At 36.3% G+C, this 23,988-nt stretch overlaps 1 protein-coding gene across 2 annotated transcripts in view; it reads left to right on the forward strand.

Moving 5' to 3' along the window:
* TUSC3 (tumor suppressor candidate 3) overlaps positions 1 to 23,988 on the forward strand; it is a 215,911-nt gene that overhangs the window by 70,847 nt on the left and 121,076 nt on the right. For both annotated transcript variants that reach the window (XM_033225936.1, XM_033225945.1), the window contains exon 2: positions 3,155 to 3,324. In XM_033225936.1, coding sequence (XP_033081827.1) covers positions 3,155 to 3,324 — 170 coding nt within the window. The remainder of the gene's footprint in view (positions 1 to 3,154; positions 3,325 to 23,988) is intronic.

The raw sequence follows: 23,988 nt of genomic DNA on the forward strand, positions 1-23,988 counted from the left end.
TAAAGAGATATAGAAAATGAATGTGAATACCCTAATCTGGTGAGGGTATAGTGAATCTCACACTATAATATATTAATAGATTGCAGATAACATTAGAGTTTCACACTGATACAGTGTTAGTAAGGAAGTGTCGTCACGATAATGAAAAAATACCAGTTTGTCAAGACTGATGCAAAATGATGGGACTAATAGGCATTTTTTTTAAAAGTTTTTTTCCAGAATATTTGTAATGGGAAAATTACATATAGTTGGAATTCTACATTTTTCAAGATGTGATTGTGTAAAAGTTATATTTTACATTGATTTTTTAATATTAAACATTACTGTGTGCCCTGAAATCTGTAGCACAGTGGTTCTTAATATTTAGAAAAATGGCATATTTGGCCAGGCGCGGTGGCTCAAGCCTGTAATCCCAGCACTTTGGGAGGCCGAGACGGGCGGATCATGAGGTCAGGAGATCGAGACCATCCTGGCTAACACGGTGAAACCCCGTCTCTACTAAAAATACAAAAACTAGCCGGGCGAGGTGGCGGGCGCCTGTAGTCCCAGCTACTCGGGAGGCTGAGGCAGGAGAATGGCGTAAACCCAGGAGGCGGAGCTTGCAGTGAGCTGAGATCCAGCCACTGCACTCCAGTCCGGGCGACAGAGCGAGACTCCGCCTCAAAAAAAAAAGAAAAATGGCATATTTATATTTGCCTAATTCTGAAGGAATATAGTATGATAACTAGAAGTGTAGTACAAAAAGGAGTTCAGTTAAGCCAAGTTAAGAGTATACATTCTTGTGTTTTGTTTGTTTTTTAAAGGCACTTGTAACTTACCTCGTCGTTTGTTGCTTAAATAAGAAATATTCCTCTGTAAGGAATTTTCATTTGTGATCAGCCTCGTAAATGAGTTTCATACTACCTTGAAGGTGGGAAGCATGGGAGACAGGAGTACCAGACTCAGAAATCTCATTCCTTTCAGCATCCATGAAACTGGGGCTGGCTTCTTTGATTACTTAAAAGTAAAGTGAAATCTTTGACCTTTTACAGTTATTTACTATTTTTATAGATAGATATTTGCTATAAATGGGATTTTTAAATAAGAAAAACAGATTATTGTAGAAATTCAAAGAGTATTAAAAGAGTGTGTGTGGTGTGTGTCTGTGTGTGAGAGTGTGTTGTGCATGTATTTAATGAGAAAAGTATACTGAGGTAACTCATAGGTAAGTAACTTTGTTAGACCAATTGTCTTCTTCCCTCATTAGTGGATTACCCTGCTTGATTTCCACTCTTTTCATAGAGGGTCACAGTTTGTAAATATATAAAAAATAAATATTCGTATAGTTTTCATCTTATTATTTTAAAATGTTTTCAAGACTCAAAAGAATTTATATAGTGAGTTAGTTCATTGCATGTATTGGTAAATATTGGAGACTTTAAATCTTATTAAATATATAACAGTTTTCTGTAAAGCAAACACTATTAAATTATGCTTAACATGGAAAACAACCTCACTTTGCTTCTGAAAATTAAAACTAAGAACAATTAGGAGAAGTCTTTGTGTGTCATTTTCTACTGTTTTGGGTATATTGATGAGGCAGAGAAGTAAGTTTTCATTTTCAGTTTACTAAGGTGATTATTTTACTTTGGAAATATATATATATAAAATACACTTAAATATATGTAAAATATGTGATATATATAAAGTACATTTCCAAAGCTATATATATAACTCAGATTGCTTATATATATATAGATTTATCTATATAAATTATCTATATAAATTATATATTAATATATATTTATATAAATCTGACTAAATGCAAGTAATCTGTTTTGAGGTTAAGATCAATTTCAGTTGATGCCCTCTGGTTGTGGCAAAATTGTGTCTTTTAAAAAACAAACACAGTCGAGTCATTAACTATTTTTCTTTTTCATACAGTTAGCATGCATGCATATCTGAATGTTCTGTCTCTGCCGGTTACTATGCTCTTTGGCCAGGTTACTTTCGTTTCCTTCCTCCCTTCCATTTCTTTCCATTTATCTTCTTTCCTATTCAGGTGAGTGCAAAGCACTGCAACAGGTCTTTTACCTTAACTTAGGATCAGATGTCTACCTTGCCTTCTCTCTCCTTGGTGTATATGTGCCCAGTGTCTGTGACCCACTTTTCCTTTTTCACTTGAGAGGAGAGGGGAAAGAGATTACTTTTCTCTCTGATTTCTAGAGTAGAGCTTGGTTAAATGGCACAGTTCAAGCCTTTCTCTCTTGACCATTGATACTAGCTTGGTTTTAAAATGGCAGGGAATTTCTTTTTCTTGTAGGAATACAATGTTGTAGAGTTGTTAACTTCTCAGACTTGTTCAAGTAAAATGAATGATCTGAAGATAAGAGCCTTTTTTTTTTTTTTTGGTAGAGACACGATCTTGCTATGTTGCCCAAGCTTATCTTGAACTCCTTGGGCTCAAGTGATCCTCCCACCTTGGTCTCCCAAAGTGCTAGGATTAGAGGTGTAAGCCACCACCATTCCTAGCCTATAAGAGCCTTCTATACAGAAGCTACAGTGCTGTCGCCTCCCAAACCTCCCTAGGAACAGAATATTACTAGTAGCCCAGCTCCACCTGTGCTGCCTCCCAGTTACTGTGCCTCCCGGACTAGCCACCATACTGACTTTTACCACAGTAGATCAGTTTTTCCTATTTTTGACTTTAAGTAGAATCATACAACACTCTTTTGTGTATAGTTTCAGCTTTATATTTGTGGGAGTGGTTGTGAGATGGTAGTTTTTGTTGTTGTTTTGTTTTCCTTTTGCTGTGATGTTTGGTTAGAGTAGAGCAGTTACTATTTTGTTTTTCTGGGCTTCCCCTTTCTTTGTCTTTTGAATAGCAAGAGCTAACTTTTCTTGAGCCTTTTTTTTTTTTTTTAATGTCTGCCCCTATTGGCATTCTTGGATTGCTGACTTCTCTATCAACTGGTGTGGGATATATAAGGCCAAAAGAAAACCCAACGTTAGAAAAATGTGTGTCTTTTTCTATCTTTCTGGGAGCAGAAATACAGTCTTTTCTATAAACTTGGATATCATTAGGAAAAAGAAAAAACATTTTATGCATTTATATGAAATTCAAACAAAAGGACTTTAACTCTTTGTAAATGTAAATTTCTGTGTTTAATTGCAGAATCTTTTAGCTGAAAAAGTAGAGCAGCTGATGGAATGGAGTTCCAGACGCTCAATCTTCCGAATGAATGGTGATAAATTCCGAAAATTTATAAAGGCACCACCTCGAAACTATTCCATGATTGTTATGTTCACTGCTCTTCAGCCTCAGCGGCAGTGTTCTGTGTGCAGGTAATTTATGTATTTAAAAAATGTTAAAAACTATTATCCATGGCTTACATATGTATTTTTAATGTTCATTTGAAGATAAATATATGTAAGATAATTAAACAGTTGTTTAGTAGTCAAATATAACTGTGTGCATTTAAAAATAAGCTGAAAAATCAGTGTATTTTAGAAAATGATATGGATAGGCTAATATTCTTTTATTGTGGGCATGTAAAATATTCATTGACCAGTTGCACATATAGTCATAAAACTGGTTTATCTTCTTTATATCTGCAGATTGCCTTGTAGGTCACTCAGTTACAGCTATGCTTAATGAAGTAGCCCCCTTAAATATAATCAATTTTTAATTTTTAATAGCACTCACTTTTACCTAGCGTAACCCATTTAATTTTTGATACTGCCAATGATTAGAAATTTCTATGCTATAGAAGTAAACAGTTTTAAATGAATGAAATATTTGTCAGGAACAAATTAAAGAAAACTTTGGACAAGTATAAATGCTTGTCTAAAAGTATGCAACAAACACTTTTTTAAATGGAAATTTTTATTTTGAGATAATTGTAGGTACACATCTTTTACCCAGTTTCCTCCATGGGTAACGTGTTATAAAACTATAGTACAAATTCACAAGTAGAGTATTGGCATTGGTACAGACAAATGCGGAACAACTCTATTACTGTAGGAATACTTCTTGCCATTTAAAGTCACACCCGCCCTACATTGTACTTCTTACCTGTTGAATTTGACCTCTGACCTCTGGCAATCACTAATCTGTTCTCCATTTCTATCATTTTGTCATTTCAAGAATCTTATGTAAATGGAATTGTATAGTATGTGACCTTTTGGGTTTGGCTTTTAAAAATTTGCCGTAATTCCCTAAAAAAATGTCAGTGTTGTTATATTTCTCAGTAATTAATTTTTTAAATTACTGAATAATATTCCATTATATGGCTCTACTGCAGTTTATTTAACCATTCATTTGTTAAAGGACATCTAGGTTGTACTATAGAATGATACGAATTTCAAAGGGGCATCTGTTAAGTAATTGTGGTAGAGGAAGTGGTCTTGAGATCTATTGTTACTAAGCCAGGAGAGCTCTGTAATCCATATGATAGTGGGCAGAGTGGACCAAAGAGATCTCAGGGTGACAACTAAGATGAAAAGGCAAAGAGGAGTTTCCAGAAATATTTTTCAAGAAAAACTATTCAAATTATATTTCTGAGTAGTAAATGAAGCCTCAGAGGGAGTTGTAGATGCACTGAGAAAGGCACCCTGTCATTTGTGGCCATCTTGTTTTTTTTTTTTTTCTCACCTGAATTACTCCTCCTGAGTCCTTCTGTGTCGTGTAATTTTGGACCACTTCTGTAACACTGCCGTAATCTTTATAATTGTATGCGATCTTTGAAGAGTTCGTAGTTACAATTTAAAAATCGTAGGACTTTCCTTTTTGAGACTTCCTTGCTTTTTTCTTTATTTTTTTAAAAAAAGTGAAATTTTCTTCTAGAGCTAGCTTGCATTTAGATTCTTCAGTTGATTTTCCTTGCTTAAAGGCTGCTGAATGAGCTGTTGGCTTCCTTGTAAGCCCTTTCAGCAGATAATTCTGCTCTTCCTTCACACAGTCAGTTTATTCACAAATTTTGGAATTCAATTCTCACCTCCCTCAGTGCTAACATCAAACTCCTCGGCCAAATAAAGTTGTTAATTAAGACTACTCGATATAATTCTCACCTCCCTTAAGTGTTAACTCCAAACTTTTTAAAAAATCAAATTATACTGTAGGGAATATTCTTCATAATTGCTAACTCTTTTAGATGTATTCTTCTACAAAATTGCTCATCTCTTCCAGGGTTTATTACAAATTCTGAGAACGAAATATTCTCATCGAAGGATATTACTATGGATCAGGAGGCTTAAGAAGAAAATTCACTGGAAGGGAAATAAAAAAACTTATGTAGAATCAAGCAAGTTGCTTGTATAACGAAAGTTTTGGTGATGTGTTGAAGATTAATATATAATTGGACTCCAGTTAAATGAAAAATTGGTAAATTACAAAATATTTTGAGACTGATGAATAACTTATTATATTGATATATTAGATATTAACCAACATCCATTCTACCCCAACAAAATAAAATTATTGTTTATTTTGTGTGAACTATTGGGGACACTATGTTAAGTCATTTATATATACACTATATATATAGATATATATATATATAAAATCTTATGTGATTCTCATTGTGAGAGTTAGATATGAACAAAACTCGTTTTATAGATGAGAATGTTAAAGCTGAGAGGTTATGATTTTTCTAAAGTCACACAGCTAATAGCTGTTCAGGGTTGGGATTTGTGACTCCAGAGCTATTAGAATTTAATGCTTTTCTTAAGTGCATGTGTTCATTATTGTCCCTCTTCTGTAAACTGTAATTATTTCTTGTTTTTGTGTTCCTAACCAAGATTATTAGTGTTTTAGGGCAGTGATCCCTCTGCCAGCATATCCTAAACTCGTATGATCATGAAAAGCTTGGATTCGGGGTGTGTCTCATGATGGGGACTGGTGAATTGAATACAGCTGGCTAAAATCATGTGGAAAAGAGCCTGTCACCCTTTTGTTTCATTACAGAGAGGTCACACCTCTCATGGGTTTAGAGTGTGAAATTAACAGATAAGGTGAAACTTGGGTATAGATAAAATTACCCTTGTATATCACTTAAAGTACTTGTAAGTATATTACTTTATTTGGGTTTGGTACTATAACCCTTATAATTTCCTCTTACCTTTGATAATATTTCTTCATGGCCCTTACTTTTTAAGTTTCTTTTATTTATTTGACTACGTGAACAAGGTATTTCACCTCTTTGTCAAGACTGGGGAACTGTCATGCTGTTCACATGTTCTTTTTCTGGTTTGGCTAACATAAGACACGTTTCATTCTTGAGTGAATCATGACCAGTTTGGTATAAATGATGCCCTCAAGTTATTGCTGAGCTATGTAGTTTAATTATATTGAAGGCATATGATGTAACTTCACTGTGTTAACTTTCTTCCTAGGTGTGTCTTCTTCAGACAGGATAATCCCAACATTTTTTACTGTTTACAACAAACATTCATTATATATGTGACATTGTAGCATTCCTTGAATTCTTTTCTATGTTCTATATTTTTTCCTTTAAAGTCTAGCTGTAGTCTCTTCATCTTTTTAATTTCAAGCTTACAGAAAATTGAAACTAGTACAGTGGACACCTGTGCTACCCTTTACAAAGATTCACTAATTATTAATGTTTTGCCACTTTGCGTTTTGCTCTAAGTATAGATAAAAAGAAATCAGTCAAATATTAGCAAAAAACTACCTATGAGTTACATACATCATGGAATATTGTCCCTAAATACTTCACTAATACATCTCTTGAGTTGAAGACCGGTGTGTGTGTGTGTGTGTGTGTGTGTGTGTGTGTGTGTGTGTTTTAAAAGACACAGTCTTGCTGTGTCACCCAGGCTGGAGTGCAGTGGTGTGATCATGGCTCACTGCAACCTCCGCCTCCCTGGTTTAGGTGATTCTCCTGCCTCAGCCTCCCAAGTAGCTGGGAGTACAGGCACCTGCCACCATGCCCCACTAACTATTTTTTGTATTTTTAGTAGAGATGGGGTTTCACCATGTTGACCCGCTGGTCTTGAACTCCTGATCTCGTGATCTGCCTGCCTTAGCCTCCCAAAGTGCTGGGATTACAGGCGTGAGCCACCATGCCCGACTAAAGCTATTCTTCTATAATTAGAACACCATTATAACTTTTAAGTAAATTAATGTTAGTTCAATGATGTAATCTTACTATATAGTTTATATTTAAATTTTACATTTGTCTCCAAAATGTCTTTCATTTCCTTCCCCCACCCCCATGCCGTGTGAGATCCGTTCGAAGTTAATCTGTTACCTTTGATTGTTGCACCTCTTTCTTTTAATCTATAACATTTCCACACTTAAAAAAAAGTCTGTGTTTTAATGACGTTGACTTTTCTTTTTTTTCCCTGAGGAATCCAAGCTACTTGCCTTTTATGGTGTCCCTTGCTCTGGATTTGTCTGATTGTTTCTTCATGATTATATTCAAGGGAAGAGTACTATAGTGGTTAGTTGGAATACCTCTTATGGTATATTATCAGGAGGCCCATAATATTAGCTTGTTCATGTACCAGTGCTGAGATTGATCACTTGATTAGGGTGATGGTTGTCAGATCTCTCCACTGTACACGGATATTGTTTTCCCTTGTATTAAGTATTTGGGGAGATAAGTGGCTTGGGAGGAAGGATTCAGGGTGATCATGTGAATATTCTGTTTCTCAGAAGTAATGTTTTACCCAGCACTTGTAGCATTCATTGGTAATCTTTGCCTGAACTTGATATTACGTTAGTGATTGTGAAATGGAGATTTTCAAATTCTGTCATTTCTTCTACATTAATTAGTTGCCATTCTTCTGTAAAAGCAAGCTTTGCTAACCTCACTTACCTTTTGTTTTGAGTATTCCAACCAAAAGATTCTTTTCATTCCCTAATCCATTACTAGGATTATTCTTCAGGTTCAAATTGTCCTAAATTTGACCATTGGTAACCAACTCCTATATCATGGCATTTCTCCTTTAGTCTACTTTCTAGCAGAAGATATTCTAAGCTTACTTCGTATGTTCTCTGCTGTGGAACTGTAATCAGCACTTTTTTCAAGGAGCCCTGGTTCCTCTTAGTAGAAAATGATATTTAGAAAGCAAAAGCTTAGCTACATGTACGCTTTACTGCTGAGGTAGTGTTATTGCTTTGAGGCCTTTTTAGTAGACAAAGCTAAGAGGTATGGTTCTGTGGGGATGTGCGTGTGTATGTAGATGTAGGTATGTATTTTAAAATTATGACTTCAATTAGATATGTATTATTGTAGCAGAACATTGCATGTTTTCTTCTCTCTTTCCCTCATTCCGTACTTTTATCTCCTTGGCCTGAGACGTTAATACAGGTATAGCAGAATCTGTCTTGGTCCATAAAGAAGTCGTCTAGGGTAGTTCTCTCATCCATAACAACTCAGTGAGTTGAAGCTGATGTGAATGCCTCATTGAGTTGAGGCTGAAGTGGTATTATTGATGACTTCAGTGAAACTTAGTGATAAATTTCTTACCACCTGTTACAGATGGAATTGTTTCTTTGTAAAAAGATATGCCGAAGTCTTAACCCCCAAGTATCCCAGAATGTGGCCTCATTTGGAAATAGGATAGTTGTAGATGTAATTAGTTAAGATGAGGTGATACTCAGGCAGGGCAGGCCTTTAATTTAATATGACTGATGCTATATCAGCGAAAGAGCGCAATTTTTTTTTTTACTAAATTCTATTTTATTACATTGTTATAGACACACAGGAAGAATGCCTTGTGATGACAGAGATGGGGAAATGGAATAATTTAGCTGGACGCCAGGGAATGTCAAGTATTGACAGCCATCACCAGAGCCAGGAAGAGGCAAGGAAAAATTCTCCCCTTCAGTTTTAAGAGGGAGCATGGCTCTACTGATACCTTGATTTAGACTTCTAGCCTCCAGAACTATGGGTTTTGTTTTGTTTAAGCCATTCAGTTTGTGATACTTTGTTATGGCCACCGTGAGAAACTAATACACCACCTTTTACCTATTGGATGATTCTCACCATAGACAAAACATCCCACAGGGGATGCATAAACACAAGTCAGTTATCCCTCTGGGACAGCTCCCCCAGGTATCTGAAGGCCAGCCTCATTTTAGAGAGATCTCTACAGTGATCTGAGGGTTATACGCTTCCATAAACACTTGAAGGTCTCTTATAACCCGTTCCTAGGTATAGTTCATCATACCTAGCGTGGTATTGGAGCAAAGACAAGATGGTATTAAACTTTTGCGTGAGAAGTCCAGCCCTGGGGAGTGTATGTAGTGCCCTTGTGAAGTTTTGCTTACAATCATTGAGGTCTCACAAATGGGAGCTTCATCATAAGAAACCGAGGTTGGCAGTGCCTTCAGTGTAGCCTCTTGGCTGGCTGGTAGACTTTGGTTCCTCCAACTCAGTTTGATGAATACATTGTGTCCACAATCCTAGACAGACTGGCAGGGAGTAGTTAGTCTAACCTGTCTTATTGTCTATGGCCCTAACAGGCCATCCCTTGTTCCCTCCTAAGAAAGACTGAGCTATCGCCATGGGAGTGGGTCTGAGAGGAACATGAGAGAAAGGGTAATTGATATTTTGCATGGAAGCCGGGGTCTTCCATTAACACTTCCATAAATTCCTTCTAAAGATTAAGAAGAATGACAAAATCAGTTCAGACCCCACTGGTGGAGGATGACAGATACGGTAGTTGATGGTTTCAGAGAGCTGTACCAGTATGTTTTTTCATGTGAGGAAGTTTTCAAAGGTGGTTCTCAAAGAGAAGATTTTACTATCTCTCTCTCTTCTTTACCTGCTAGGATCTGAATTTTCATCTTCACATACTAGAATTTTTGCTTGCCCTCATAAAATCAGTGTCTCCATCTGAGTATCTGTAACTTCATCTTTTCTCCAGTTATCCCCTATGCACACCCACGTTATTAGATGTTCATCTGGAGAGTTTTAGTATGAGAGATACAAGGGCCTTTCAGTGAAATTTATAGAGACTGATTACATCCTTCACTTTGGCCTCTGTAGGCCACTGCAGGAGGGTTTAGTGTGTAATACACTCAGCCAAGTGGTCGTTATCCTTATTAACTAAGACCATGTCAGTGAAAGAAGAGAACCCAGTGACTGAACCCAGATTAAATTTGAATTTCCTAAGCCTTTTTTTTTTCCAAAGCTAGGCTGCCACCCAGGGGATATATTGATTGAGTTTCCTCAAGGTAGCTGTCAAGTGGGAAAAGGAAGCATTATCCCGGGAATGGTCAGGACAGAATCGTGAATTTCCAAAATAGATCTGAATAATGCCCACGTCTCTTGTACTGATTATTTCTTAGGAAGCAGCCAAGAAGAGATGAACTCTTTCTTGGGATAGATGGGTTGAGTCACCAAACTGCCTGGTTAAGGTGTGTGGACAAAAAGAGGAGAGGAAGTCGAGTCACACATATTTTCATGGTAATTTTGGAGGTGGCTCAAATGCATTTCGCAATGCTGGATGCTAGTAGATGTTAGGGCATGTGGAATGACTGCTGAATACTTTACCTGTGGCTTATGTTTTGGTGGCTTTTGTGGCAAAAGGCACGGTATTATTAGACTGTAAAATAGTCCAGAAAGCCAGAAATATGACATATTTTAATTTTAAAATTCATAATGGAATGGCTAGAGTTCACTAGCACAATGTACTCCAACACACTGTACTCTCACGGTGAGAGTACCTTAATAGTAGTAAGGTGCCAGTGGTAGCCCCAAGAAAAGGACCAAGGCTCATTAAAGTCAGTTTGTTAAGAACAGTTGGGTATGATGTTTTCACTAGCATGGCTCCTTCCCTGCAAAGTAAACAGGCCATTGTTTGATAAGAGTCTCAAGTCTAGTATTCATTGCAGCTTCTGCATAAAGTTCCACTAATGGAGCCAGGTAGCACTGGTGGTGATCTGGTAAGTGTAAGTTCAATCAGCAGCTTGATTCCCTATGGTTTATCAGATTACGGATCCTCACTGTGGGCATCTTCGTTAAGTGACCTCTTGGTGACAACTTGGCCTGTGTGATTTGTTGTCCAGAAGATTGATGTTTCAAAGAGAGAGGTGTCTTTATCTCTTAGTCTGTAGTCTTCCAAGCGGCAGATCATATGGTTAGGCCAGTGGCAATATTCAGTACAAATGTTGGAAGATTTGTCAAAGTGGGTCTTGGTCGGGACTGTGAGGACTTGACTGCCTTCAGTTCTGCCACTAAGCAGAACAACCACACCTGCTGTTGGTGTTACACAGCTGTTTCTGAGGGGAAACAGTCACAGCAGCCCATCAAACAGCATCAGATTTCAACTTAGCGGAATCATCAGTAACCCAGGCCCAGGCATTTAGGGAACCTCTGTGAACTGAGGGCTCCACTGGGCCATTGACTTTGAGTTGGGTGGCAGAGTTAGGGATAAAGTTTCCCACAAGAGATGGCTGCTGTTTTTTAATGTAAAACTGATGGGTGCACTTTGGGAGGCCGAAGCGGGAGGATCACGAGGTCAGGAGATCAAGACCATCTGGCTAACACAGTGAAACCCCGTCTCTACTAAAAATACAAAAAATTAGCCGGGCGTGGTGGCGGGCGCCTGTAGTCCCAACAACTCGGGAGACTGAGGTGGGAGAATAGCGTGAACCCGGGAGGCGGAGCTTGCAGTGAGCCGAGATCGTGCCACTGCACTCCAGCCTGGGTGACAGAGTGAAACTCTTTCTCAAAAAAAAAAAAAAAAAAAAAAATGGATGGTCAGGTCAGCTGCACTCTGAAATATACCATTTCCACAAGCAAAGACTGGTGGACGCTTCATACTTTAGTCATCAGATCCCAGTAGACCAACCCCAAAATAGAGATATTAGGCATTTATTTGTACTTGGTGGTCATGTCAGGCTGGTGCTGTCCAGAAATCAAATTGGGGTCGGTACGTGGAAGTCAACTCATATTGCCATAGGCATTAGCACAATTATCACTCATGGAGACTGTAGTTTGAAGCAGTCATTAGGTTTGTCTGTCCCCAAAGATATAGGATGTGGTTTATTGGACATTTGCAGTGTAGCCTGTTGGATTATTCCGTTTTCAGAGAACACCGATTTGTGGGCTGGTCTATATAAATGATGAAGAAGAATGCCCCAGTGGGAGATTAACTTATTTCAGTACCTAAAGAGTTCAGTAAGGTGTTGGGCCTTCTTTTTGGGGTCAAGTCTGAAGAGATAACAGTTTTTCTTTCACTGCTTGAGAAATTGAGTGTTTGTAGTCTGTTCACATAGTCCCAAGAAATTTTATTTGGTGCTATTGAGATACTGTTGCCAATCCAGTTTTCTTACTTTGAATGTGATTTGTTTTTTTGCCTTGCGGGCCAAAGTATGTTTTAAATTTTTTCACTGAAGGCTGATAATTTTATTATGCTATGTCTTACATTTGACTATTCTGGGTTGCCTTTTTCAGGAACGCAAAGAACTCTTCAATATGTATACAGGGACTTTATTTTTAGAAATGTTACTGTATCGTAGTTTAAAATACCAGTTCTATTTCATTGTTTTTTCTACCTCAGGGACTCTTAATTCTCCATGTTTAATCTTTTAAAATCTACCCCATTCCGTCTTAAACTTTTATTTTGTTTTTGTTCTCTTACCTGCTTTTAATCCTATTCTTAATGTCCTTTATTTATTTTCAGTCAACTCTATTTTTCTTTGAAGACTTTGTAATGCAGACGTCATTTCTGCATGGATTCTGTTTTGCTTTTCTGAAACATACTGGTTTCCTGAGTCTTACTAACTGTGATGTAACATCTTTCTGCTTTTTATTTCCTTCTATTTCTAGTTGTTTAATTTCTGATTTGAGATTTTCTGTCTTCAACTGCTTATTTAATGATATTTACTTTAGTTTGGAGTATTTTGTTTCAGTTTTCTCCTCATGATTTTGTTTCCAGGGAAATTTTTTATGAGTTGAAAAATTTTGATTCTTTCTGATTTCTTTTTGTAGTAGCCTTGTGTAGATGCTATTGATCATTTGCTGCTTCTTAAAATTGTTTTTTTCTTTCCTATACCAGACCTGAAACCATAGTTTACGTGTGAGTGGTGATGGCTAGACTTTTGGGTGGCCTACTGATTTCTTAATTCAAATATGCTTTCTCCTCATAACGTGAAATAGGTTGAGTTCAGCAGGCTTATTTTTCTCCCCTGCTCACTTCTTCCTCCCTTCTCTTTTTCTTCCTCTCTCCTCCTCCTTGCAGTGGCATATTCTGATTCTGAGATAATATATGTTTCCATCGGTCCCTTAATTTCCATGACTTCTCTGTTTCACTGTATCGCCAAGCCACTAATGCATGTCGGCTTCTTCTAAGTTGTCCCCCACTCCCCACAAAGTGGTGCATTCTTAAGACTGCCACATTTGTTCCTGTATACTTCCAAGCCCCTTTCTTTATGTTCCGCAGTAGCCACTGTTCTTCCCCACCATATAGACCTGTTCTCAGTGTTTTCCAATTCAACTGAGATTCTCTCTCTCGGGGTGATTCCCACCCCACCCAACCGCCCATATTTCGCCTCTGCTAGGATCCCTCTTACCCGTTTTTCCCCATATAGTCTCCACCTTCCTATTCTTACATGGATTACTGAAGTTACAGGTGTTCATTTCCTTGCTTCCATTTACATTTATATTCTGTAGGATTCTTTTTATCCCAGTTACTGTGTTGGCATTAGTAGTTTTGATTATGCTTTTTGGAGAACTACATGGTTTTTGGAGTTCTTTGTTATCATTATCCTACAGGAACTCAGTAATTTTCACATACAGTTTTAATCTTAGTAGGAGAAATTGGAATCTGACCATAAATAAGAAAGTTCTTTGAGGACAAACTATTTGTTTTCTTTTTTTTCTTTTTTTTTCTTTTTTTTTGGAGACAGGAATCTCACTCTGTTGCCCATGCTGGAGTACAGTGGCGTGATCTCAGCTCACTGCAACCTCTCTGCCTCCTGGTTTCAAGTGATTCCCCTGCCTCAGCCTCCTGAGTAGCTGGGATTACAGACATGGGCTGCCACACCTGGCTAATTTTTGTATTTTTAGTAGAGACAGGGTTTCACCATGTTGGCCGGGCTGGTCTCGACCTTAAGTGATCCACCCATCTCTGCCTCCCAAAGTGCTGGGATTACGGGTGTGAGCCACGGTGCCCGGCCGAGGACAAATACTAGCATTACAGTGATTATGATGATCATGTGTTGATGCTAGATTACGTAATGTTCAGGGTTTCAGTGATGATCATGTGTTGATGCTAGATCACGTGATGTTCAGGGCTTTGGACTTTCTATGTGCTTAGTAGGATTTTATTGAATGAAATGAATGAGAAGTTTTTGATATTGATGAAAAACTCATTGAAAAGTTTCTTAATATACAGATACAGGAGTAAATATCATATAAAACAGTGCTTTATCTAAAAATGTCTTATTTATATAGGTTATAACTGAAATAAATGAAAAAATGACTTTTAAAAGTATAATCTTGATAGCTGCACTTAACCATTTAAAGATAAAACTTTCTGCATTTTTATATCTAAAGCTGCAACAATTAAATATAATAAAGTCATACGTTACAATTAATCTTTGTATTATTTTTAAGCATTTGTCCTTGGTTTCCGTGATTTCAGTTTATCTTAGTCATTAACATATTAAATGAGATTTACTAGTTTTCATGGTCTCAGACTTTAGTCCTCAAATAATTTCTCTTAGATGCATAAGAACCATTTTGGGTTTTTTTTGGACCCATGAGGATGACTTGGTACAATCCAGTCAATACGAGTAAAACCACTTCAGATATGCCCCTTTCTTGTGATAGGTTGTTGTCTTTGTCACCGTAATACAATGAACAAAATACTATTCTTTTTATTTATCAGAAGATAGTGATTATCATGAGCCCATGCAGAAGAGAGTTAACATAGCAGGCCTGAGATTGTTATCCTTAGAAAGGGGAGCTCCCAAATTTGGCCCTTGCCTGCCATATGGGAACATGGATTTTGGGAAATTTTCCACCACTCCTTAGCTGAGAAGGGTGGTTCACTGTCCCTGAACTGTTTACAAACAATGTGGTTAATGCTGAACACCTGCTTTTTTGGTGTGGGTCTGGAATTTTGCCACCTGCTATACAGAGGGCATCTACATGACCAACCTTCTTGGGCACTGAATGTGTAATGAACCTCCCTGGTAGACAGCACTTTACACGTGCCACAACAGAATTGATCCTGTGTGACCTGACAGGGAGTCACTGTTGGAAATTTACCTAGTTCACTTCAGACTGTACCATGTGCCTTTTCCCTCTGCTGATTTGGCTTTGTGTCCTTTCACTGTAACAAATCTCAACCGTGAATGTGACCATGTTCTGATGCCTCTGAGTCCCCTTAGTGAATCACCAAACCTGGTGATGGTATTGGGGACCCCCAACGCAGAACCATTTAATAGTTCTGAAATGTTTTCTCCTGGTCTTGGCAAGAAGTTATATATTTAATATTCATTTTAGTTTTTATTTAATTTTTCAGATCTGTAGAATAAGCCTCCCCCATCCCTTAAGAATCTTAAGTAGGACTAGGAACAAAAAGAAACCTTATTTTATAAACTTGTGGCTTTTTACTGTGGAACTGGATACTAGTATGGTGACATGATATCGATACTGGCATATATTTTTGAACCATTTTTATTGAATGATCACTATGTATAAATACTCTCCTGGATCCTAGGGGAGATGATGGCAAACAAACTGACCTAGCTGCTGCTCTCATTATCTCAGAGTCTAGTTCGTAAATGTCATGAAGGGAAACCACAGAGATTTATGAGAGGATCCTGGTTTTTCCTGTTAATTTGTGTGTTCAAAAAGATTTATTTAAGGGAGTGATAATTGAAGTGTTAAGTTATACAGAAAGACGAGGAATTCATAAGGCATGTTTATCTGCTCCCATTGACTAGACATAACTCTTTGCTATGTATACAGAGTGTGTTACATGTATTGTGTGCCATGTGTGCTCTGTAGCTATAAAAAAGTTGGGTTGAGGCTGGGCACAGTGGCTCACACCTGTAATCCCAGCACTTTGGGAGGCCGGGGTGGGTGGATCATAAGGTCAAGAGATTGAGACCATCCTGGCCAACATGGTGAAACTCCTGTCTCTACTAAAAATACAGAAAATTAGCTGGGTGTGGTGGCACGCAGCTGTAGTCCCAGCTACTCTGGAGGCTGAGGCACGAGAATCGGTTGAACCCAGGAGGCGGAGGTAGCAGTGAGCTGAGATCGCACCACTGCACTCCAGCCTGGTGACAGAGCGAGACTCTTTCTCAAAAAAAAAAAAAAAAAAGAAGAAGAAAAGGAAAGAAAAGAAAAGCTGCATTGAGAAGAAGGAAGGAATTTCACAGAAATCCTGTATCAAGAGTAAGTCTAGTTTATGAAAGGAAATTAAACAAAATTTGGGTCTAGTGCAGAGAGTGAGAGGGGAAGAAAGTAGAAGTAAGGTCTGCAAATGCAAATAGTCAGTGAATTTTAAGCTAGATGCTGGCCACCCCAAGGTTTGCATACCCATTTGCCATTTACTAGAGTCTTTGTTATGCCTCATATTTTTAATCTCATGAGAACTGTTAAGAGAGATTACTAGTATTGTCATGCTAAAAAGGGGAAAATAAAGTATTTGTGACTTTCTCAAGTGTATACATTATAAAGTGGAAAGCCAGTCCACAAGTCCCAGTTTTCAGAATTCATGTGTTATCTGTGTTCTTTCTGCTTGGCCACATCATAATAATAGGTATAGTATTACATTGTTTGGAAGTCATGTGAAAAGTGTTACGGTTATTTTATGTGTATCTAAAGGCCTTAACAAAAATCAAACCCAGACAAAAAGAGACACAAGGAAATTTTTGGAAGTAATGGAAGTGTTTATGAACTTGACTGTGGTGGTGGTAACATGAGTGTATACTTTTGTCTACTCTCACCAAGTTGTACCCATTGTATACATTAATCGTGTGGGTTTTTTCATATACCAGTTATACCTTAGTGAAGCTAGAGGAAAAGAATAGTCAAAGAACATTCCTTCAGTGTTTAGCATAAGACATTCCTATGGTGGTCTGGCAGTTCATTAATAAAATTAGAGATGTCTGGAACAGTATCACTGGGTAGATAAGTTGCTTGTAATGGAATTTTGTAGTATCAGAAGATAGATCTCTCTCTATATAATATATAATTCACATACTCAGATAGTTAATTGGTTAATCAGTAGTCCAAGTAATAGTAGTCCAATTATTTAAAAAAACTTTGTGAATCTCTATGCCTTTTATTCAGTTTTGCTGAGAATCTAAAACTCCTCTAAAAATAATCTATTAAAAATAAGTTTGATGAAAAAATTTTAAAAAATGAAGACAAGTATGTATAAATACACAAAAGGATTCCTGGCACACACTAAACCTCCATGAATGTTTCTTGTGATGGCAATACTTTCAGTTGACCAGAAAAGATAATCTCCATCTCTTGGGACACAGTTTCTGTCATCTTATGTCTGCCTTTTTGATTGATTACAATAAAAGTCTTTAAAGTCGGCATATATTCTGTTCTTTACCACATGTCAAGCTAAAGAATAGACTTACTGGGAAATCCTGCAGGATTTAAGGTGTGGGTTAATGCTTTCCTCATTTTGACTTCTCAGGTTTTACAATATATATATGAATTTATTTAACAGATATTTTTTGTGTATCATGATGGTTCCTGGGCATCTTATCATAAAAAAGGTTTACATAACTTTGTTATTTTGTATTTATTATTTAAGATTATAAGTGTTACCAGAATGGATTGAAGTATCTTGAGGCAGTGGCCTGTATGTCTTACCTCTTCCAAACATTGAATTAATTCACCCATTTATTCATTCATTTGTTAATTCTCTATCATTAGTTGCGCGAATATTAAATACATATTATGATCATATGTACTAGATAAATGATATGGTTTGGCTGTGTCCACACACAAATGTCACCTTAAATTGTTCCCATAATCCCCATGTGTTGTGGGAGGGACACAGTGGAAGGTAATTGAATCCTGGGGGCTGTTACCCCCATGTTGTTCTCGTGATAGTGAGTGAGTTCTCACATGACCTGATGGTTTTTATAAGGGGCTTTTCCCCTTTTCTTTGGCACTCCTTCCTGCCGCCACGTGAAGAAGGTGCCTTGCTTTTCCTTTGCCTTCTGCCATGATCATGTTTACTGAGGCCTCTCCAGCCATGCTGAACTGTGAGTCAGTTAAACCTGTTTCTTTATAAATTACCCTGTCTTGGGTATGTCTTTAGTAGCAGCATGAGAACAGACTAACAGAGTAAGAAAACTTGTTAAAGGAACAATGTGTTAGTTGATTTCCTTACTATTGTATGACATTCTTCTTGGCATACCACATTTAAGCATTTACATGTTACTGTTAGTTTTTGTTTTTTTTTTTTGTTTTTTTTTTTTAAGGAGAACTAAAATTCCCTTGATTTTCAAAAGCCGAGTGCTAACTATGCATATTGTATACACTTCAACATATTTTATGTTCATATACACTTTTGCTTTAAAATATGTATTTGGATCACATAGGTTACTATTTTCCACGGAAAGATCTACTTAGGTCTAATGAAGAAAATGGATACACAGGAAACAGCTTTAAGAAACACAACCTCTTTATCTTATATCTAGTGAATTATTCAGTCAATTACAATATGGTAGTGAACTGTTGATTTCTCAGCTCTTCCGAGGCCTTGGGTCTATTTAATATATTTCAGTATATTCAGCTGGGCCCTGATATGTATAGCATGACCAGAGGAGCAGCTGTGTTAGAAATCTTTGTGCAGAGTGTTACCAGTTTATTTTTCTTCTCAGGGTACCAGAATCTTAAGTAATAGGTGAGTTCGCTCACTCCAGATCTGTGTATATCACTGTCTGTAGAATTTTTTTTATTTGGGGTTTTATTACGGCATAAGTGCAATTCATTTTGCATATATAACTATAAAGACATACAATGGTATTTTCATATGAATCTGCTATAAGAAGTTTGATTAACATTAAAAAGAGAAGCTATACTTCTTAAAATATCTCTTTAAAAATATTATTCATCATGGGAAATATATTGAATATGTAGAACTGTAGATGAGATAATTCTTTTTAGTTTTACATAACCTTTTAAAAAGCATTATAACATAAAAAATTGTAGCATTTAGATTAAGTGATTTTTTTCCCCCATAATAAAAGACGGAGAAGATTTAATATAACACATTTAACAGAACAGTACCCTGCAGTTATTGCTTAAGCATTCCTGTATCCTTTGACGCAGCGTGACTGCCCTCTTCAGGCTGCGTAAATATATATTAGAATTTACGGCATTCCCTACATTGGTGAAGTTAGGCCTTTACTATTACTATGAACTACCACAACAAAATATTTTTTAGTTAATAGTGTTGGAAATGTAGTTATTTTAGTTAAGTGCTTGGAGTATTTGTGGTTTTTAACTTCCAATTTCAGATGGTAGTGAGGTCAGAAGTGTTCTTATTGTTAGCACACATAATGTCTCATTTCGCTCATCAGTCCAGGCTGACAGAAACATATGCACGGATCCTCTGAATTTCTTTATCTGTCATTAGTTAGGTTTTCTTTGTCCCCTATTAAACGTTAAGAAGTTGGGATATGGCGAGTGCATAAGGGATGATGGGGTAAGCACAGGGTCTTTGTTATTGGGGCACATTTTTTTTTTCTAATAAATCTTTTGTACTCTGAAGAGATATCATTAATATTAAAATACATGTTCCTCGGGCTCATTTATTTATTTTTAATGACATACAGATCTGTATAGTGATCCTATTTCTACTGAATTACACACAGCAGAAAAAAGCCCCCATTTGCCTTGTCAGTGTTAAATTTTCTCTAAGCATTGTATTTGAGTCAAGAAAATGTAATTTGTTTTGGCTCCTGTGGAATTCTTTATTCTAGCCAGAGCTATTTCTAAGTATATTGTCTAGAAAATGTTGCTGGATGCTATGGCCTGCTAGGTTGCAATGGAGAATTTATGTGAAATAGTTTACATCTTCATTTACATAATATTTTAATAGCCTCATATGTTTTCCCAGCCAGGCCATTATAGTAACATTGAAAGTGGTTTCCAAACCTTCATTTTCTTCTCCTCCAATGTATCATATGTAATGTTGTGAGATACAGCATTCTGAAATAGTATTTTGCATAGTCTTCTTTCAGAAACACTTGTTTACTATTTACAGAATAAAAGCAGCATCCTATTTATCTTTCTACCACTTCCAGTCTTTATTGTCTAACCTGAAACTTACATTCTATTACTTGAACACAGAATACGCATTCCAGACAGGGTAGTCTTTGTTTATACTGTGTCTGTTACCTTACTTTTCTCTCCCTGCCTTTCTTGCTTATTCTAAGTGTAGTCCTTCCAGACATACCACCATTATTTTCCAGTTTTTTTTTTTTTACATTCATACTTTGTTGAACTGTTCCAGCTCACTATGATCTCATCCTCCTCTGTATGCTATATAGCACCTACAATCTGCATTCCTCTTTGAAATATATATACCTTATTTATGTACTACAGTGCATATCTAGTCTTTAACCTCTTAAAGGTGGAGACTGTGAGGTATACTTATTTATTATTGCAGCACATATGAAAATGTTGAGTATAAATTTCACTGATGACTAAGATCTGGATTCTACATTTGTTATGAAATTGTCATTACTAACAAGATATCACATGATGATGTAGTCATTGTAACGTTTGAATCATGAACACTATTCCTTTGACAAACAGCATATGTTTGTGATAGTACAGATTTAAAATTTCATTTTTTCTTCTCCTCAACACCAAAACTAGAGTAAAAGAAATCTGCCTTAAAAGAGACATTATCCAGTGACATAAATCTGACTAAATGAGTTGTAGTAGACTCTCTAGAATTCAGAAATTCTAATGTGGTAAACTTAGCTTTAGGGTATTTATGATACAGTGACTGGTTATGAAACTGTATTATTCATCAATATCATTATACCTTTATTAAATGCAGCTTCTATACTAGATCCTAGCCAATGGACAATATGTAATAAGAACAGCTATGCGTAAAATCAGTAGTGCTACACAGTCGCTGAGAATTTCTGTTTCAGAGAGTTGCATCAACAAGTATTGTAGGTGTAGAGATTTGAAGAGTGACTTCCAAAGGAGAGGCAGTTTTTGAGCAAACTTCTGAAAGAAGGTAGGACATTCTCAGTGAAGTATTTCATGCACGTGGTTAAGAATGGACATAGTATGTTCATGAAACAGACTCTTTGAGTGTGATATTTTTTATGAAGACATAGATTATGTAAGTTGTGGCTAAGGTATGGAGAATGTTGACTTTTATTCTTCCTGTTGTCTTCATTATGTAGGTAGTGGGGAACATTTTTGGATTTTATATCAGAGGCTGGAATCTACCAATTGGTTATTGGGAAATGAAATCTGAAAAAGTAGAGTAATATAGAGTACAGTGTTCGAAGGCAAATTGAATTCATGCTCTTTGACTCCCCATTACTTTATCACATTTTATTTTTTAATTTTTTCTTAATTGCATTTTAATATTCAATACTTGTATTATGTTACAAGTTTTCAGATTGTAGTACTGTTCATATTTAACCCTGTTAAAACATAATATTTTAATCAAAACAATGTTATGTGCTTCTCGTTTATAAAAAAGAACTGCAAAAGAGGATCTTGCACTCATCTGATTTGCACACAGGTAGACTAGGCCAGAGATGGTCACTGTTACTGCTTCGTGATTTTTTTCTTCTGTTGTTTTCAAAAAATAGCTCTAAATGTTATTCTTATAACAACATTTTATGCAGTAAACTTATCTTTACATTCTTGTTATGATAGATGAAGATTTAACTAATCTCACCTTTCATTGCTTTTTATTTCTTCTTTTGTTTATCATTGTAACACTAAATAACATCCTTGTGTTTTTTGTCCATTATCTATAGATGATGTCTTTTGATTCCCTCATTTGTGATATGAATATTAGCACGCATATTCTTCCCCATCACCTCTTCTTCTTCTCTTTCACCTACCAAATTCTGTTGTCTATCCTTCTATACTGTCATAGTTTATACTGTGTACATTCCATACTGTAACCATAATTATTACATCTGTGTTCTGTGTATAGGTTGATTTAGAAAGTTAAAAGGGAATAAACAGCACTTACATTATTATTTCTGCATAAACAGCATCAATGGCAAAGTAGTAGGTTATTATGATTCCTTTTCTATAGCACCATTGTTTATAACCCCTGACCTGCACAAAATAATATATTTAAATAGTCTTTCTAATCCGTTGATCAAAATTGTGATACATTTTAATAAGCTGCATATTTGGACCTTGTCTCTTATGTTTATTTTTTTGTTTTTATTTTTCCTGTTGGAATAAATATGGTTTTCTTACTATAGATTTAATATGTTCTAGCTCTTTCTGATTCTAATGATTATCCTTAGAATCTATTCTTTTCATCTTGAAGTCTAAAATTCCTGTTCTAGTTTGTATTGGTTGCATCATAGCTTCACAGACTACAGCTTTATATCTTCTCCCCGTGCTACCTCACTGCATTTCTAGTTGCCTTTTTTCCTCTCTTATAGTGCTCTATCATAGTATTTTCTTAGTTTTTCATTCATACTACCTTTTCTATCAATTATATTTTAAGTTAATTTTCTAAGAATGTGGGGGTAAATTTCAGATTGCTTACATTTCCGTGAGTATGTTTATTTCAAACTTACTTATTTGTCTCAACGTGCAATTCTAAATAGAAAATAATATTCTGAAGAAATTCTTCTATTTACCGGTATCTAGTGTTGCTAATGATCAATCCATTCCCAATCTCATTGCTTGCCCTTATTGAGGAAATTTTTTTCTCTGAAAACTTTTAGGATCTTCTTTTTATCCACGCGTTTTGGTATATCTCGGTATCTCTCCAGGTTTTTCTTTTCTCATTTCTCTTGTTCAGAACTGGGAAATGATTTTAATTTGAAGATTTAATCTCCTTTAATTGTATTGTTTACAGAAACACCATTTTCTCTGTTTCATCGCTCTTCTATTTCTGTGACGCCTGTTTGAAAAAGGACTTATTGGATTATATCTCTAGGTCTTTCTCCTTCCCTCATATGTCGTTTTTGTTCTGTGAATTTTATTCGACTCTGTCATCTAATATTGGTGTTTTATTTGAGCAGTCATATTTGAAATCTGTATAAGTGCTCTTTTACTATCTTTGTTCCTTTTTTATATGATATATATATATATATATTTTTTTTTCTTCTGTGAATACCTCTGAATAAAGCAGCCTGCATGTTTTCACTGAGTATGTCGACAATACAAAGGCCTGACTAGACCTGGGCAGATTCTAGGGGTTGTGTGTGCGGTGACAAGCCTTAAAGAATAAGATGACTCCCACTGAACAAAGCATCATCTTGTTATGACTTACCATAAAAGCAGTAATTTCCTTAAACCTAGTATTTCTCTCCTGTAACAGTCACCTGTATATACAGGATTCCATGAAGAACTCTTTGTGTTACCCTTTGAGACTTGGGGGATAGGCAACTGATGCAAATGAAAATGAACTAGTAAAGTCCCTTGTCTCTTACTCAGGAGTCTCATGTCTTCTGCAAGCATCCATGGAATAGTAACAGGCTAGCTTGTTAGCTTGCATTATATATGTGGTAAAATCTCAGACCATGCTCAGTTCTTGACAAATACAGTATCTTTTTTGACAGAATTTTTCTAAGTATGTTAGTTACAGTTCCACTTTCTTTATAATATTTTCTGATTGTTCTTGTAGAGTCTGTTTGTTTTGGGAAGTTTTTAATAAATCACATAAGGTTTTCCTCAAATACATGGTTTTTTGGGGGGGCAGTGGGTGAAGACTAACATTGGGACTGGTTTAGGAGGGTGCAGAAGTTTGGTCTACTACTGAGTATTAAGAAGTTTAATTAAAACATCTATTTTTAGCTGCTTGTTTTTT

The sequence above is a fragment of the Trachypithecus francoisi genome, unplaced genomic scaffold (genome assembly GCF_009764315.1).
Source record: "Trachypithecus francoisi isolate TF-2019V2 unplaced genomic scaffold, Tfra_2.0 Contig01440, whole genome shotgun sequence".
In the NCBI taxonomy this organism is placed as follows: Eukaryota; Metazoa; Chordata; class Mammalia; order Primates; family Cercopithecidae; genus Trachypithecus; species Trachypithecus francoisi.